This window comes from Podarcis erhardii (assembly GCF_964252035.2).
Source record: "Podarcis erhardii genome assembly, chromosome: 3".
NCBI lineage: Eukaryota > Metazoa > Chordata > Lepidosauria > Squamata > Lacertidae > Podarcis > Podarcis erhardii.
This window is the reverse complement of record NC_138507.1, coordinates 85,813,159-85,831,820: the sequence shown is the minus strand read 5'-3', so window position 1 is coordinate 85,831,820 and position 18,662 is coordinate 85,813,159. Positions and strand designations below refer to the sequence as shown.

General features: G+C 45.4%; 1 protein-coding gene across 2 annotated transcripts in view; it reads left to right on the top strand.

The window, feature by feature from the left end:
- The first annotated feature begins 6,395 nt into the window (after positions 1-6,395).
- AARS2 (alanyl-tRNA synthetase 2, mitochondrial) overlaps positions 6,396-18,662 on the top strand; it is a 32,822-nt gene continuing 20,555 nt past the window's right edge. Inside the window, exons 1-8 of one of the 2 annotated variants that reach the window (XM_081854147.1) lie at positions 6,396-6,647; positions 9,134-9,322; positions 11,355-11,500; positions 12,321-12,515; positions 14,076-14,220; positions 15,722-15,867; positions 16,605-16,713; positions 18,008-18,046. In XM_081854147.1, the coding sequence (XP_081710273.1) occupies positions 6,411-6,647; positions 9,134-9,322; positions 11,355-11,500; positions 12,321-12,515; positions 14,076-14,220; positions 15,722-15,867; positions 16,605-16,713; positions 18,008-18,046 (1,206 nt within the window). In that variant the 5' untranslated portion in view covers positions 6,396-6,410. Of the gene's footprint in view, positions 6,648-9,133; positions 9,323-11,354; positions 11,501-12,320; positions 12,516-14,075; positions 14,221-15,721; positions 15,868-16,604; positions 16,714-18,007; positions 18,047-18,662 lie in introns of those variants that run through there. The other variant, XM_081854148.1, reaches the window with a different exon arrangement.

The window sequence follows — 18,662 nt, the reverse complement described above, 5'->3', positions numbered from 1 at the left end:
GAGACCCGCGGGCGCTGCCTGGCTTTTTTAACTCCCTTCCACTATAACAGTTTCTCTAAAATGACGCTTAAATTTGCAAAGCCAAACTTCTACACGATTCTCTACAATTCTGCCTGAACCCAAGAAAGAGAAAGTTTTCTGCAGTCTTGCTTCTGCAAAGTGTCCCATGAACATCCGAGTTGCAGCAAAAAGGGGGGGGGGCGCCCTAAAGTTTTTCAGAGCAATAGCAGGATAAAAATCAGCTCCGTAAGCGAGAAAGGATGGATACAGACCATGGGGGCTTGGCGAAGGGGAGGAGACGTTTGCAGGGTGGCGTCTTCATTTTTATTTTTTAATTTATTACTGTATTTCACGACATGTATATACAGAGCTGGTTGATGGGGACAGGAGAGAAAGCATCGCCCTCCCACCCTCTTGTAAGCTCCAAGCGACCTTCTTCTCTCGAGCCAGCTTAGCCCAGCGGCTCCATCGACCAATGCATAGCTTGGATCCTGCAATCGCCCACAGGCAGCGGTTTGAAACCTAAGGGCACTGCTTGGCTTTTTAAACTTCTCAGCTGACCCGATGAACAGCTCTAAATTACACCTGCGGCAACGTATATACATAGCAAATCATCTACCGGTTTTGCAATCCCACCTGAGTCCAACAATTAGTGAGAAGCGATTCTGTGTGCTTGACCTTCCCTTGTCTTGCCCAAGGCGAAGGACTTTTTTAAAGACCTGCACTGAACGAGGATGATCTCCTTCTCCCAATAAGACTTTGCCCATCCATCACACTTCCATTAGCAGGCATCCCCAAACTCACCTCTCCAGCTGTTTTGGGACTACAGTTCCCATCATCCCTGACCACTGGTCCTGTTAGCTAGGGATGATGGGAGTTGTAGTCCCAAAACAGTTGGAGGGCCGAGTTTGCAAGGTGCCTGCATTAGGGCATGAGGACGCTCAGCATCATTTTGCTGCAATTGCCCGTTTCCCTACACTCCAGTAATACCATTTCCTCTTTATTTAACTGGAGGATGCAACTTGTAGCTTGATTTCGCTTTCTTTGTTGTGCACCTTCGTTTTCCTAGGAAAGGCATGTTTTTAAAGCATGCATAGAATTGTCTACTCTCACATGTCATTTGATTCCGGGGGTTCCACCAGCCTTGGACTCCAGCGTGGGGGGAGGTTATTTTGTGAATTGCAGCCTAATAACCAGCAAAGCAATTCATATACACCAGCACTAGTAGTATGATGCGAGCTCAAGCTACAGCAGTTCAGCTGCTGAAAGGAGAGCAGGCCGCTCAACACAGCTCATTTCCCTTTCCCTGCAGGCTGTTTGGTGCTGACTGTTGTCCGTATTGTTGTTTCCACCAGTCCCCCTGCTTTTTCCACCTACAGAAAACCCCACTATTTTTCCCCAGGGGATCAAAAAGCAGATGAGGGTGGAGAATGATTTACCACGCATCCTCACTTCCAAAAAAAGCAGGGGAAAGATTAGTTGCTCCCCACTATAGCTGTCAACGTTTCCCCTTTTTTAAGGGAAATTCCCTTATTCCGAATAGGATTCCTCTCAAGAAAAGGGAAAAGCTGACAGCTATGCTCCCCACCCCTCACCCAGGACCACTGCTGCATATCACTTCACCGTTCTCTTTTAGAAATTTTGGATTTCTTTTTTAATCTCTATTTAGTTTGAACCTCTGGGTTGCTAAAAGGCACTTTAAAGCAATGCGGGGCGAGTTATTCCCTCTCTGCCATCATTTTCTAACAGGGCTTGGTGCAGAATTTCATGCGCAAAAATCTCTATGCAAACGATGCCTGGGCTTGCAGGTAAAAGTACCCCTCTTTGAATGTCCTCCTAAAAGCCCCACCCACCCAGATCCAGAGCCCAGAGGCCTTGTGAACAGTTGACTTGCTTGCAAAGTGTAACATTCAGGTCACAACGAAAACAAACCCATGTGCCAATTAAGTTTTTTTCCATCTAGATTATGCCAGCATCCACATCAGCTTTGTAAGAGAGAAAATTATGGGGAAAGAGATGGTGGGGTTTCTGCAGTCACATCCTTTTCCTTAATAGCCTTTTGTATGTACTGTACCAAGAGTTAACTTTTTTAGAGCCACCAGTGGTTCCATCTACCTCAAACAGCAGTTAGAGACCAGAAGGTGCAGCCTGGCTTTTTAGCCCTCTCAACTAACCTCATGAACCCATTTCCCAATATACATTGGCTTTCAGATGCATTTCAAATTGTACGTTTTTTACTAAGTATTCCTCAGCAAGGTCCAGATAGCTTCCTTTAAGCTCCTGTAACCTATCCATATATTAACAGTAAATAAAAATTGTTGTGGGTGTATAGAGACTATCTTGAAAGTGCTTTTGTATGTAGATGATGCAATATAAACATTCCCTACTGTCCTTTATTTGTGGCAATAAAGGATTCGGTGTGTTTTTACATGAGTAGAATGTGTCCTTTTATTTAAAATGCATCTCTGGGTTATTTGTGGGGCATAGGAATTTGTTCATTTATTTTTTTTCCAAAATATAGTCCAGCCCCCCACAAGGTCTGAGGGACAGTGGAGCAGCCCCCTGCTGAAAAAGTTTGCTGACCCCTGCTCTGTCTAGACACATGCCATTTGCTGAGAAATATACACCATATACCCCTCTGACCTATTTGTAGGTACAGGACCTGTTTTTTCCCCAAGCTGCACAGAGTGTACATTGAAATGATATATGAGTTTATTTTTGATTGCCACATTTCGCCTGGGAAGCATTGGTTTTGAGTGACCTAGCCTGTTTTTAGTAATTTTGGGCACACTGGATGGATGTAGAGGGATGTTTTATTGTGTTTTTAATATTCTGTTGGAAGCCAGCCAGAGTGGCTGGGGAGGCCCAGCCAGATGGATGGGGTATAAGTAATAAATTATTATTATTATTATTATTATTGGCATCACGTGTTTTCCACACCTAGTTCACCTTCATGACCTGAGCCAGAATTTGAAACCGGGTCCAAACCCAACACTGCAATGAACTTGAAGTTCCCCCAGACTTTGGTCGCTGTTTTTCAAAGAGCCTTCTTGGGCTCAAGTAGTATTGCAATCAGTGTAGAAGCCTGGATATGTAAATAAAGCTTGGAGGTGTTCATGAATCAGGTTAAATTGCGAGAACTAAAAAACCAGACAGCGCCCGCGGGGTATCAAACCCTCCACCGAGGATTGAAGAATCCTGCAAGATTGAAGTAACCACTAGGCTAAGCTAGCTCGAGAAACAGCATCAGCTAAAACCTACAAGAGGCTACTAAGCAAGGGGTGTGGCTAACTGCGAACAACGAACCAAGTCTTCACCCACTCAGCCAAACTAGACATTACTTTTTTTTTAAATGATATTTATTAAAATTTCCAATTAAAACATATAAACACAAACAACAGTAAAAACATACACAATACCAAAAACATGTATAATTTCAGATCTCATTTTCTTAAACCTAATTTCCTCGACCTCCTCACACCTCCCCCTTCTGTATTCTAATTCCATTTATCTAATCAGCAAATCCATTCCCTTATTTCCCATTATTTTTAATAATTCTGTTCTTTTTCCTTAATCAATGCCCCTGAAAACCACAAAATTTTAAAACTCATGTCGATTCTAGCCTTCATTAATTTTATAATGTTTACTTAGATAATCTTTAAATTTCTTCCAGTCTTCTTCCACTGTCTCTTTCTCCTGGTTTCGGATTCTGCCAGTCATCTCTGCCAGTCCCATGTAGCCTGTCATCTTCATCTGCCATTCTTCCAGAGTGGGTAGAGCTGGTGTCTTCCAATACTTCGCAATAAGTAGCCTCAAACTCGACATTACTGTATCTGCAAAGTGAAGCTCTTTGCAGCTGCCATTCGCAGCTCCATTGGAAATGGTGGTTTTTAAAGTACTTTACATCCTCTGCACCACTGGTGTGCTAAAAGTTCTGCTAACCTTACGCCAAGCGAGTTTTTCACACTCGTAGGCGCCGCCCTTCAGTCTTTCTGCTTCGATGCCAGCATCTACGGGTCAGCTTCGCCAGACAGAAGGTGTTGCAGGAAAGAGAAGTGGCCCGGCCGCCCCCCTCCCTGAATAGCTTCTTGTATGCCTCAAGTGAGCTTCTTCTCTCGAGCCAGCTCAGCTCAGCCCAGCGGTTCCATCGAGCAAAGCATTGCATGGATCCCCTAATCGCTTACAGCGGTTTGAGACCCGCGGGCGCTGTCTGGCTTTTTAAACTCCCTTCCACTATAACAGTTTTTCTAACATGCTTAGATTTGCAAAGCCAGACTTCTACACGATTCTCTGCAATTCTGCCTGAATCCAAGAAAGAGGAAGCTTTTGCGGTCTTGCTTTTGCAAAGTGTCCCATCAACATCTGAGCTGCAGCGAAAAGAAAAGAGGGGGGGGCGCCCTAAAGTTTTTCAGAGCAAAGGCAGGATAAAAATCAGCTCCGTAAGCGAGAAAGGATGGATACAGACCTAGGGGGTTTGCGAAGGGGAGGAGACGTGACTCGTTGTTTGCAGGGGGGCGTCTTCATTTTCATTTTTTAATTTATTACTGTATTTCATGGCATGTATATACAGTACTGGTTGATCAGTGATGGGGACAGGAGAGAAAGCATCGCCCTCCCACGCTCTTGAATGCTCCAAGCAGCTGCTTTCCTTCGAGCCAGCTCAGCCCAGCGGTTCCATCGACCAACGCGTAGCTTGGATCCTGCCATCGCTCACAGCGGTTTGAAACCCGCGGGCGCTGCCTGGCTTTTTCGCCTTCTCAGCTAAGCCAATGAACAGCTCTAAATTACACCTGCGGCAACATATTTACATAGCAAAACCGCTACAGGTTTTGCAGTCCCACCAGAGTCCAGCAATTAGTGAGAAGCGATTCCGTGTGCTTGACCTTCCGTTGTCTTGCCCAAGGCGAAGGACTTTTTTAAAGACCTGCACTGAACGAGGATGATCTCCTTCTCCCAATAAGACTTTGCCCATCCATCACACTCCCATTAAGGCATGGGGACGCACAGCATCATTCCCTGCAAATTCCCGTTGTCCCTACACTTGCCAAACTGCACTGTATTGCCAAACTGCACAGACTGCACACTGAAATGATATATGAGTTTATTTTTTGATGGGCCACATTTCACCTGGGATGCAGATACTATAAGTGACCTAGTCTGTTTGTTGTAATTTTGGGCACACTGGATGGGTGTAGAGGGATAAATGGCATCACGTGTTTTCCACTCCTTGTTCATCTACATGACCTGATCCAGAATTCGAAACCGGGTCCAAATTCAGCACTGTAATGAACTTGAAGTTCACACAGACTTCAGCGGCTGTTACTCATTTTTCAAGGGTGCCTTCTTGGGCTCAGGTAGTATTGCAAACAGTGTAGAAGCCTGGATATGTAAATAGAATCAAGTAAAATTGCAAAGACTGAAAAAAGACCAGACAGCGCCTGCGGGGTATCAAACTGCCGTTAAGCAATTAGAAAGTCTGCAAATGTAGAGTCGAAGTAACCGCTAGGCTAAGCTGGCCCGAGGAGGAAGCTCAGCTAAAACATACAAGAATCTATGAAGCAAGGGGTGTGGCTAACAGGGCAACAACGTCTCCTCCCACTCAGCCAAACTCAACCATATCTACAAAGTGAAGCTCTTTGCAGTTGGGATTCGCAGCTCCATTGCAAATGGTTATGATTTTTAAAAAGGGACTTTATAACCTCTGCACCGCTGGTGTGCCTTACAGAGCAGGGATCTACGGGTCAGCTTCGCCAGACAGAAGGTGTTGGAGGAAACAGGCGTGGCTAGGTGTTTGCCTGGCCGCTCCCCTCCCTAAATAGCTTCTCATATGCTCCAAGCGACCTTCTTTTCCCGAGCCAGCTCAGCCCAGCGGTTCCATCGACAAACGCATTGCTTTGATCCCCAAATCGCTTCCAGCGGTTTGAGACCCGCGGGCGCTGCCTGGCTTTTTAAACTTTAAGTTCACACAGACTTCGGTTGATGTCACTCAGTTTTCAGGGGGACCTGCCCAACATATTTTGGCACTTGAGATATATAGAATAAATATCTCTGACCGATCATGGACTTAGGGGACTCAGAGTCCCATGCGGAGTTGGGCAGCAAAAGCCAAACCCCGATTTTTACATCACTTCATGGCCCTTAGTTTTCAACCAATCTTGCACTGCTGTTGGAGCATACGAGACAAACGTCCACCCCTCCTTTGGGCTGGGCTGGACATAAGAAAAAACTGTAAAGCCAGGACTTCCAAGTCCGATGGTTAGGAACTATTAGGGTGGTCAACCGGTCCGTCACAGTCCCACCAGCCTCTGCAGGGAGGAAGGCATTCTTACAACGGCGGACTTCAGAGACAAATCCGCCCTAGCCATTGTAACCCTGAAGCCACGACTCCCGTAATTCCGCCCTCAGTTAAGATGGCGGCGGCGGTAGCAGGCAAGGGCTCGGTCAGGCGCCTTCTCCGGGTGCCCCCTGGCTGGTATTGCAGCTCCTGCCAGGGGACTCGTTCTGTTGCTTCGCCGTCCTCCGCGCGAGTGCGCCAGGCTTTCCTCCAGTTCTTCAAGGAGCGGCACGGGCACCAAGTGGTGCCGTCGGCTCCGGTGCGGCCGCGAGGGGATCCCGGGCTGTTGTTCGTGAACGCGGGCATGAACCAGGTACGTCTTCAAAAAGGGCGCGGCGGAGGAACCAGCCCTGCAGAGAATGGTTCCTACCGCTGCTTTGCGTGCCCGGTGTGATCCGGTTGGGATAGGACAAGTTATTCCTTTTCCTCAAAGTCCAGTCGGCTCCGCCGCTATCCCTCCCTCTTATCTGCCGGACGAAGCAAAGGCCCTGTAAAAGGAGGAGCTCCGGCAGAGAAGGGAAAGTGTCAGGTTGAAGCTGAAGGGAAATAAAAACAAAACAAAATAAAGTAAAGTAACTTAGGGAATCCAATGCATTTCCACTGGGAATCTTCCTCATGGGACTCGTCTGGGATTCCTTCTTTACAAGCTTTCTATGAAAAACTTTAATCGCCCTGATGAAGTTTTTAAATCAAAGCAGTGCCTATAAGTGAAATGGAAATAATATTTTGCTTAATGTATTTGAGTAGATGTTTTCCGGTGGCCAAATCCCACAGGTTATTAGTGGGGAAACAATATATTTCATTTGGACAAGAAAGCAAAATTAAAATGATTTCCATAGCGATAGCCTTGCGCCTCTTGCAACAAAACCAGCAAAGAGTCTTATGGCATCTTAAGAGAGTAAGAAAAGTATGGTTGCATAAGCTTTGATAGACTGCAGTTTGCTACATCTGAGTTGCAGGGACACATAAACGAGATTGTAAACAGTGAAGCTGGAAGGAAATGCAGTGCAGATAAGTACAGGCAGGGATTATTAGTGATGGGCATTCACAAAGAAACATAATTGATAACATGTCCTGACATTGATATGGGGACGCGGGTGGCACTGTGGTCAAAACCACAGAGCTTAAGTCTTGCCGATCATGCTGGCCACATGACCCGGAAGCTGTTTGCAGACAAATGCTGGCTCCCTTGGCATATAGAGCGAGATGAGCGCCGCAACCCCAGAGTCGTCTGCGACTGGACCTAATGGTCAAGGGTACCTTTACCTTTTACCTGGCATTGATAAGATAGTTAACGCATAAAAGTCTATTGTTCCCATTCAGTCTACTAGCAATTTAAATGAAAATGAAAATCGCAGCAGGCCCCAGGATGGGTTATAATAATTTTAAATTAAAAAACATTAAAAACAAATTGCAGTCACAGGAATAGGGAGGACCATGAAAACATACATCTCAAGTGTGAAAGGGCCAAGGTAAAGAGGTGCATCTTTAGTATTTGCCAAAAGTTATAGTGAACGTTCCAGATGCACCCTTGTGGGGAGGGGATTCCAGAATTCAAGATGTATTGCAACACTTTCAAAAGATGCTTATTGCTTCAAAAAGGGAATTTCTAAAGTCCTGGGGCAGTCACCAAGAATGCCTTTCTGGATGTACACATTTTGGTAGCTCCACATCCTGACAGTATGAAAGAGGAAGCCCCTCGTGTTAGTTGACAGCAAGATTTATTTTGAGCCTGTGCTATATATTAAGAATTCAGGTGATGTAAGTCACAGTTAAATTGGTATCCCAGGAGTCAAATAATTTGTTTTTATTAAGAAAAACTACCATTTTCACTTGTTGGGAGAAAACATCCCCTTTCTGCCCATTTCCTGTCTAGATCAAGACAATATATTGGATCATATCCAACTAAATCATATCCTTGAGTACACCCTTTAAAATCAAAGACTTCAGTTACTTCCTTTTGGAGAAACCCAGGGTGGGTGGGTAACAGTAACCAAATAAAATCAACATTAATCCATGTTGTTTTTGTGGGGGGGGGGTTACCGTTTTTGTTACTGTGTTACATATTTTTGTCAAAACAAAATAAAAAAATTCCTTCCAGTAGCACCTTAAAGACCAACTGAGTTAGTTCTAGGTATGAGCTTTCGTGTGCATGCACACTTCTTCAGATACACATCTGATACATTGTGTATCTGAAGAAGTGTGCATGCACACGAAAGCTCATACCTAGAACTAACTCAGTTGGTCTTTAAGGTGCTACTGGAAGGAATTTTTTTATTTTGTTTTGACCATGGCAGACCAACACGGCTACCTATCTGTAACTGGACATATTTTTGTGTTTTTATGTGACCCTTGGCTGAAGGGAGGTATAGAAATTTTAACAACAATAACAACCCAGTATACAATGAAATACAACCCACCAGTAAAATACAGTGCTGCTGCAGCAATCATTGAGTTATAACGACTCCACACCAGCTCTTGGCTATAGGCTTGGAGAAGGAGATACTTTTATGTTTTCACTTGAAAGAAAACAGTTGGGGGAGGGCAACCAGATCTCTAGCGGGGGGGGGGGGAGTTCCAGAACTGAGGTTGTGCCATCAAAAAGATGCTGCCTTTTGTCACCACCTTGTGGTCTGATCTTGATGGAGGCACCATGAGCAGGGCCAACCTTGCCATTTAATTGGGCCCTTTAGTTCACTAGCAGGCTATTAACAGCTTTATAGCATGCCTTCCCCTGGATCCCAGCTTCAGCATCTGTTGTATGTGAAAACTGCTTTGTGTTTCTCCTTCACTTTCCAGTTCAAGCCCATTTTCCTGGGCTCAGCAGATCCCCGGAGTGAGCTAGCAAGTTACCGGCGGGTGGTGAACAGCCAGAAATGTGTGCGTGCAGGTGGGAAGCACAACGATTTGGAGGATGTGGGCCGAGATGTTTATCATCACACGTTCTTTGAAATGCTGGGGAACTGGTCCTTCGGTGATTATTTCAAAGTAAGAGATGAGGCCATGCTTTATTATAAAACACATTAGGTGTTTCTGTTTATATTTTTAATTTGCTGCAGTATGGTAGAGACAAACTTTTGCGGTGATGTTTTGTTTTTAAACAACAATGCCTTTAGAACTGATTTACTCATGCAGAACTGCCCTGCGATCTTTTGATGAAGGGCGGTATATTAACAACAACAACAACAACTTTACTTGAATGCAATGCACACCTTTTTTGACCAAATTACGTCATGAAAATTAGGGTGCGCATTAGATTTGATGGCACCAGCAAATACTTTTTTGTTTTCAAGGTTTTGAAAACTGAGGTGCACATTATATTTGCATAAATATGGTAATAATAATAATATGATATCTGGACTGAAATAAGTGGGGGAATTTATGTTTCCCTATGTAAAGGACAATCTGCTTGCATGGGGAATCATAACATTGTAGAGTTTGAAGGGACCCTCAGGATCATCTAGTCCAACCTAGCCTTGTCCCCAGCTTTCCACAGACAGGGCATTTTAATGTGGGAGAACAGTCACATATGAAATAAGTCCCCTCCCACACACCATGAAGTGGTCTAGATGCAGGTGAAATGGTGCCATATGCTATTGCTGCATGTTTGATATTAGACCTTGGAAAAGTAACATGGGAGATGGTGAAGCAGGAGGTTGTGAGTAATTATAAAGCATCTGTTTCCAGCTCTGCATTGATTGAAGAGCAGAGCATGGTGCTTTTATTTCATTTTTAATTGGGAAGCTAACAAGCCCAGTGCGTCTGAGCTCATATGCTGCTTAATGAGCCTGGTTCTTCTTCTTTCATCATTATTAGTTAGTCTTGCTGGCAGCATAAGACCTGTTAATCACCATCAGTCTATCCACTCTTGCATATTGGTACCACAAGATGAGAGCAATTCTTGCACTCTTCATTTCAAACCATTGTTCAGAATTTCCTCCATTCTATCCTATGGCTCCAGTACAAAAACAATCAAAAGCAAGGCCAGACCAACAGCGATAGAGGCTGTTCTGAGCTACAACAGTGGTGGGAACCCTGCAGCCCTTCAGATGTTGTTCAACTCTTAAGTTCCCATGAGCTCCAGGCAGCGTCAGGGAGGTTGGGAGATGTAGTCCAGAACATCTGGAGGGCCACAAATTCCCAATGCTTGCACTACAAACATCGGAGCTGGAGGAAATCTCTTGTTGTAACTGGGGAACAAGCTTTTGTAGGTGCTAATACACACACCCCATCATAGAAATGCAAGGCTTCCTTGGTTTTCCTGAGCATGTTACCAGCTGCTATTAAAATATCAGTTGTGAGAAACCTGATGACATGTTGTCTAAACTAATCTTGTTTGTGTTTATGTTTACAAACATGATATAGCGAGTTTTTCTTTCTCATACATTTAGCCTAAGTGCTTTGGACAATGTGAGAGAACACAGTAAAAATGAAGTTCCTGAGTCATCCTCTGCCATTCATGAGCTTGTTTGTCTGTTATCTGTCTACATGCAACTCCCCAATTATGTGCGGCCTTGCTCACGTGCGGCGCCAGGAAACAAGAAGTGCTGAAAATTCCTCTTGGGTTGTGAGGAGACCCTCCTTAGGGCCCGAAGAGGACAAACAAAGCCCCTCTGCATCTCTGGTTTCTTTGGGCTCTGGGGAGGGTCTCCTCACAACCCAAGAGGACTCTCCAGGGTGTTCCCCACTTATGCACATTTCACTTTTGCATGTGGGGACCTGGAACATAACCCCCATGCAAGTGGGGAGTCACCTGTATTTGTATTTAATCCTTAAGCCTGAACTCATTGGAAAATCATACATGGAGTCAACAACAACCCTGTGAGGTAGCCTGCCCAAAAGGACTAAGTAAGCCACTTTCTCTGGTTCAAATCTATCATTATGTATACTATGCAACACTGTCCTTGAAAATAAGATAAACTAAAATAGAAGCCATCCCCCTTGCAATTAAGTAACTTCCTTCTTATCCAAACATTGGCTTGTTGTTTACCAGCATTTGACAACTTTTCCTTGTCTTCAGGAGGAAGCTTGTAGCATGGCATGGGAGCTCCTAACACAGGTCTATGAAATCCCCAAGGACCGCCTATATGTCACCTATTTCGGAGGAGATGCCTCACTTAGTCTAAGTGCAGATGAAGAGAGCAGGGAAATTTGGCTCAGTCTGGGGTAAGTAAATGAAAAAGATTCCAAAAGAGATAATACAGTGGTACCAGTGGTATGCATGCAGACGCCCAATTCAGTATCCAAAATAACACATAAAAAAAGTTTCTAGTTTTTACAGGGTAAGTTGTTGAAAATGTGCAGGAAATGCCTCCAAAAAGCTAGGTAACTAACAAGAACATTAGTTACGGTCTCTGCTAAGCACAGTTGGCAATCTTTATCTTTTCTTTGCATGGATCCTTGTTGGCACCTTGTCACCCTCTCTGCCAAAAATTCCATCTATCCAGATTGTGTCTATTCTGAGTAGAGAACTTGAATTTCTTGTCACAGTTAGACCTGCCCTGATGGGGAGTTTGTATGTTTTGATCTTAAAATGAAGTAAGCACTGCACAAATATATATATATTTAAAAAACATTGACCAAAGGCTTGCAGTCAAAGTGGTAACATGAGGGTGGGATAGAGTGTACAGAAAATATGTTAGAATGTGCAAAGATTGAATGCATCCCAGCATACATTAGATATGAACAGCCCCAAGTATTTGCCAAAGTGGTAACATTGGGGTGGGATAGAGTGTACAGAAAATACATTAGAATGTGCAAAGATTGGATGCATCCCAGCATACATTAGATATGACCAGCCCCAAGTATTTGCCAAGTTTTTCTGTACTACTTGTTTTTTACTTATTAGTTTTTACTGATAAGGGGCTACCATTGTAGAGGAGCAGTATGATAACACATAGTTAATGGTAGTGTAAGTTTGGGGTAAGAAAAATGAGTATGGTTTTATTGCCCTAGGTTCATAAGCCGTTCTCTTCTTGCTTTCCAGTGTGCCTCCCAGCCATGTGCTTCCTTTTCAGTTGAAAGATAACTTCTGGGAGATGGGCGATACTGGTCCCTGTGGACCCTGCACAGAAATCCATTATGACCATGTGGGCAGGGGTAGGAATGTGGCAGCACTGGTGAACCAGGGCAACCCTGAAGTGGTGGAGATCTGGAATCTGGTTTTCATGCAGTATAGCAGGTATGAAATGGTGGAGCAGCTTGGGTACCGAACTTTGTGCCAGAGCCTCACTTCTTGGTTGGAGGCTTCTATACCATTGGAACAATCACAAGAGTCTACAGTGGCCTGATGTTTTGGACCACAACTCCTGCCATTCCTCACCATTGACCTTGCTGATCAGGGCTGATGGGACTTATATTCCAAAACAGCTGGAGAGCATCGGGTTGGGGAAAGCTGTTCTACAGTAGCGTTGGGGAACTGGATCTGGCTGGTGGACTGGATCCAGAAGTAGCCAGATTCTTCCATTGCAGCCATGGCTCATGAAGAGAGGAAGCTGCCTTACACTGAATCAGACCCACTGGTCCATTTAGCTCAGTACAGTGGTACCTCCGGTTACATACGCTTCAGGTTACAGACTCCACTAACCCAGAAATATTACCTCGGGTTAAGAACTTTGCTTCAGGATGAGAACAGAAATCGTGCTCTGGCAGTGCAGTGGCAGCTGGAGGCCCCATTAGCTAAAGTGGTGCTTCAGGTTAAGAACGGCTTCAGGTTAAGAATGGACCTCCAGAACGAATTAAGTACTTAACCCGAGGTACCACTGTATAGTCTACACTGACTGTCAGTGGCACTCCAGAACTTCAGACAGGGGTCTTTCTTTCTTAGCTGCACTTGGAGATGCCAGGGATTGAACCTGGGACATTCTGCATGCAAAGCAGTTCTAAATAAAATATTGTGGACCCGCCACTTCTACATGGTTTGGGGTCCGCACACAAAGGCAAAATCATCTAAAGCCAGGAACCCCCCTAGAACCAACCTCCCGCCCCTCATGGGACCATCCCTAACAGTCCAGAGCAGGCCATGCCCTCTGCCTCTGGGTGTCCTGGGCTCTGGGAGGTCATGTAAGGGTCCTGGGAATGTCCCAAAGCCCACATATATCCTTTCCTGAGGCTGTTAAGCAAGGTGGAAGACTTGAAGAGCTCTCCTCATGGCAGGTGTCCCCCACTCTCTATTTATTTTCGGCTGTGCGCCTACAGTCATGATTGTGCAAGTAAATAACATGTTAAGTGGCGGACCCATCGCGTTCAAGCTGTGTCTCCAAAGGTTATCCTTTTGCAGCCTTAAACTGAAGAAAAGCTGTGGCTGCAAAGGAATAATTGGGAGTGCATTCAAAGTTATTCTTCCTTCTGAATGTAGCACCTTGCACCCTGCTGATTTCAGAAGAGTTCTGGAACATTCAAGAGCAGGGCGGAGGTTCCCTACCAATGCTCTAGAGTAATTTGACCTGCCTTTCCAGCACCCTGCGTAATGTAGTCCATATAAGAACTTTTGTAACACCTCACTTTCATAGTCTGTTTGATCCTCTTTCTATCCTCTGCTGCAGCCTTCTGATAATGCTTCTACTACCCTTCTCATTCATTTCCATAGTGCCATATTTCCAAATTATGATATCTCCTTTACTGTGTGGGGTTTTTCCCATCCACAGCTTTAGGTGAATAATCAAGCCCTTTGCTTCTATCTTATATCTGTCTTTTTTTCCCCCACCCACCCCTCTTTGGTTACTGACTGGCCTATTGCCAGAGAGGCTGATGGGAGTCTACAGCAGCTGCCTGAGCATCATGTGGACACAGGAATGGGTCTGGAAAGGTTGATGACCATTCTCCAGAACAAGCACTCCAATTACGACACCGACCTCTTCACTCCTATCCTGGATGCCATCCACAAGGTGATGATCAGTTGCCAGGGGAAGCCAAACTGAAACTTCAGAGGGTTTATATGTAAAAGCTACATACCTAGCAACATTAGCTGCTTCTGGGTGAGCAGAGAAGTGGCAGTTCCTGGTCTCTTGGTGGTTTTTCATTTGGTTGTGTGGGGGGTGGGGGTGGGGAACACTCCTAGCTGCACGGCTCTTTATAACTAGGAGAGATAGTTTGAGCAGCTGTGATACACCAGAGCAGTCATTTCTAAGGTGAAAAGAACAGCAGTTGCAGCTGCTTCTTGGTCAAAACCCTAAAAAGGGCTCGGGGAGATGGCAGCAACAGTTTGCCAGCCCATTCAATGTGACATTTCTTTCCTGGATGGAAAAGTGCAGCTCTCGAGAGCTAAAAAAGTGTTGCAATAACACCTGGCCCTCCTTCTGTGTCTGGAAATGAGTTCCCTAGCAGTTTCCTAACTAAATCAACAAAGAATGTGCTGCAGGATCAGGCCCAAGGGCCCATCTTGTGTAGCATCCTGTTCTCACAGTGGCCAGCCAGATGCCCATGGAAAGCCTCAGTGAAACAGCAATGCTGCCCACCCACTTCTGATTTGCAGTGACTGGTATTCAGAGACATCCTGCTTCTGACAGCAGAGCTACAACAATCTCTTTATGCTTTACAGTGGTACCTTGAGTTACAAACGCTTCAGGTTACAAACTCCGCTAACCTGGAAGAGTTACCTCGAGTTGAGAACTTTGCCCCAGGATGAGAATGGAAATCGTGTGCCGGCAGCGCAGCAGCAGCAAGAGGCCCCATTAGCGAAAGCAAGCCTCTAGCTAAGAACAATTTCAGGTTAAGAACGGACCTCCGGAACGAATTAAGTTTGTAACTAGATGTACCGCTGTACAGTACATTCTTACACATACCTTCGTGGAAATAATTCCCACTGGGCTCAATGGGGCTTACTCCTGGGTAAGTGAGAATAGGACTGCAACAGTTCCTGCCCAGCACCCTGAGTTATTTTCAGAGAGACAAATGGAACTGTGTACAGTGGTACCTCTGGTTAAGAACTTAATTCGTTCTGGAGGTCTGTTCTTAATCTGAAACTGTTCTTAACCTGAGGTACCACTTTAGCTAATGGGGCCTCCTGCTAGCGCTGCACCACTGCTGCGCAATTTCTGTTCTCATCCTGAAGCAAAGTTCTTAACCCGTGGTACTATTTCTGGGTTAGCAGAGTCTGTAACCTGAAGCGTCTGTAACCCGAGGTACCACTGTACAAAGAGGAAGCAAGGATCGTGAATTGGGTGGGCGGGTTTTACAACTATATTTCCAAGACTGATAGAGAGGCTTATGCCTTTGTTTGGCATGGTAGCTTCTATCTTGTACTTTTAAAGAACTTCCAGAGGACTTTAAACAAGTGTTACAGAAAAACAATGATCATTTGAAGGAGACATCTGCAGTATTCAGTGCTATGAAGCTTTCTGTGCAGCTCCCCTATTCAGGCTTCCTAAAAATATATTTGTCTTGCAGGGCTGTGGTGGGCCCAGATATCGAGGCTTGGTTGGAGAAGCAGACCCTGGGAGCGTAGACATGGCCTACAGAGTGGTGGCAGATCATGTGCGCACCTTGTCCGTCTGCATTGCCGATGGTGTTTACCCAGGCATGTCTGGTGCCGAGTAAGGAAGAAGCACAATCACAAGGGTTGGTTGGGGCAGAGAAATGGCTCTGAACTTAAGGGGGGAGCTTAAGGAGGCTTGAGCAAGATGGGGACTTTTGGAGGAGGAGGAGATTCTGGAGTGAAGAAGCAGAGTCTAAAATGGACATAGAGAGCAGGGGAGAGGAACCTCTGGCCCTCCAGATGTTGTTGGACTGCATCATCCCTGACTGTAGGCATGCTGCCTGCAGCTGATGACAACTGGAGTCCCAACAACATCTGGAGGGCTACATGTTCCGCATTCCTGGCACAGAGAGACTACGCTCTTGACTGCCGTCAGGAAACCAGGTGTGGAGGAGGCAGAAGAATCGATTGTCGATGTGACAGGTGTGAGATGCATGCAGGAGGATAATCGGTGATGAGTCAAGGGGAATCCGAAGGATAAATATTAATGGGATCTTATTGGTGGGGTGTTTGAACGTTGGGAGCAGGGCAAGACTTTGGGGCGGGAGACCAACACGCCATTCAGCAAAATTAGAAGGTGTCCCCAAAGATAGCCTGGCTGGCTTACTACATTTTGTGATAAGTGAGAGAGTACTCATTTGCCATGTAAAGAGGAATGCCGTGGGGGCATACGACCATTAAAGTCTGGTGTCTAAAACTCGCTAACTGCACTACCTGGTTGGGAGGCTGGTTAGAAAAAGAACAGCATTCTGACCAAGAACACTTAGCTGTTCTTGAAATTTCTTTTCCCTGCAGGCTTGTCCTTCGCCAGATCTTGCGCAGGGCTGTGCGGTTTTGCTCTGAAGTTCTCCATGCGCCACCTGGGTTCCTGGCCAGCTTGGTTCCTGTTGTGGTGGAAATTCTGGTAACCGAGAATTTTCCTGGGAGAGGCACTTGTTTCTAGCCGGGTTCCCATCCAAATGTTATAGCAATTTCCCTGGTTCATGTGTAGACCAAGAGTACACACCTAGTAACAGGATGAGCAACCTAGTTTCTTGAAATGATAGGCCCAGTACCTATGAGATCCTTTATTTATTTCACATTGTGGGTGGCGGGGGGGGGGAGTGGTAACTGTTTGCTTTAGGTCCTGATAAACGCTGGTGACACCTTACTGAGCTACAAAGAGTCTGTTCCTTAATGTTTCAATAACTACAGCTGTCGATAGAGTTGCTGGAGTTGTGACAAAGCAGAGGGGGTTGTATGTGAGGACAAAAGCTTCCTCAGATGCCATCCAAGGGAGACCTTTGTTTTGCCAAATGCAAGGTGGTTCTTTTAAAAGAGATTCAGAAGCTGTACAAAACACAAGTGAGTGAGAAGAAGATTTTACTTCTAAACAGCTAGCAATATATACATACCAAGCAAGCACTTCTATCTGCCACTTGAAAGCCCTCAAGAAGCAGCAAAGAAGAAGCAGCCTCAGTCCATGCACGAGCTTCTGAAAAACTCTGCCCAAACCATCCGATTTTATAGATAGCCACCTCCTCCCAATGCCTCGCTCTCCCACAACAATTTTCAACATCAAAGGTTTCCAGCACTATCCTCCCAGGCTGATTAAGGCAGCTGTGTGTGGGGATTCACCTCCTCCCAACTGATTAGGACACCAAAGACTGTTCTCACACCATCAAAAACTTAACAAGGGTAAGGGAGGGGGAAGGAACAGAGGCAGGAAGGGTAACCATGTCAGATCCCTAACTCCTCATTTTGTCTTCTGGATGGATTTCCCATACAACCTTCCATACTAGAGGAAACAGACTGGTGCAGCAGTCCTCCTAGGTGCATCATGGGACATATGCTCTTCATAGTCTCACTGCAAAATCCACAAAGCACTTCATGCCACAGAAGTGTGCCTGAGAGTTGCTTTGGTCAGGGGATTTGGAATGAGGAAACTTGCGCTGTGCCTACAGGGTTCCGCTCCTTTGACTGAAGCCACGCTCTCATTAAGAAGGGGGAAGAAAGGACTTGAAAGGTGTGGGAGTTTAAAGGCCGTGGGTGGTCATTGTGCAAACCAAAGCTTAAATTGTCAAGTTCTGATATCCTGCTTATACAGGATAGTTCCTGCCACTGATGTAAGTAGCAAAGCTGTGTGCTTGGTAGTGCATGGGGAGGAGGGCTGGGGCTGGAAGCTCTGCTTCTGAGAGTCCGTCATTCTTCCTTTGCAGGGAGATGCCTATCCGGAGCTAAGGAAGGATACAGACAAGGTGAGCAACTGGAACCAGTGGGTCAAAACTCCTGTCTAATTGGTAATTACTGCCGGTTGCACAAAGTATAGGAACTATTCTCACTGGATGATGGTGTACAGGAACATCTTGCCTAAGTTTTCTCCCGAATTCTCTCCAGCTGAATATGTTGCACAGGAGCTTCCACTACTAAAGAAGTGATCTCCCCCCCCTTCTCATTGGGAGGAGGCTAAAGGAGAGCAGCTGGGAGCAGGAATAAATGTAACACACTGAGTAGGTGCAGGTTGATAATTCCCACGTGTAATTAATCTGAAAGCAGGCTCTGTAGTTTGCTTCTTACCACAGCTGACCACGCTTACTAAAGCTGACCAGGTGCACCTAAAAGCCCAAACTTTCTTAATATTCTGTACAATTCAGCTCTTTCTTCCAGAGCAGAGGCTTTTTCTGCTACGGTCCAATCTAGTGTTGCAAATTCTAGTGTACATAGGAATAAGTGAAATGAAGTATCTTACAGGCACAGTTAGCAGAGCTACGCTTCAAACCTATTTCCAAGCAACCAGTTTTGCTATAGAAAAACCCAAAAACCCAAGCAAAACCTACAGCAGGGTTGCAGAACCTGTGGCCCTCCTGATGATGT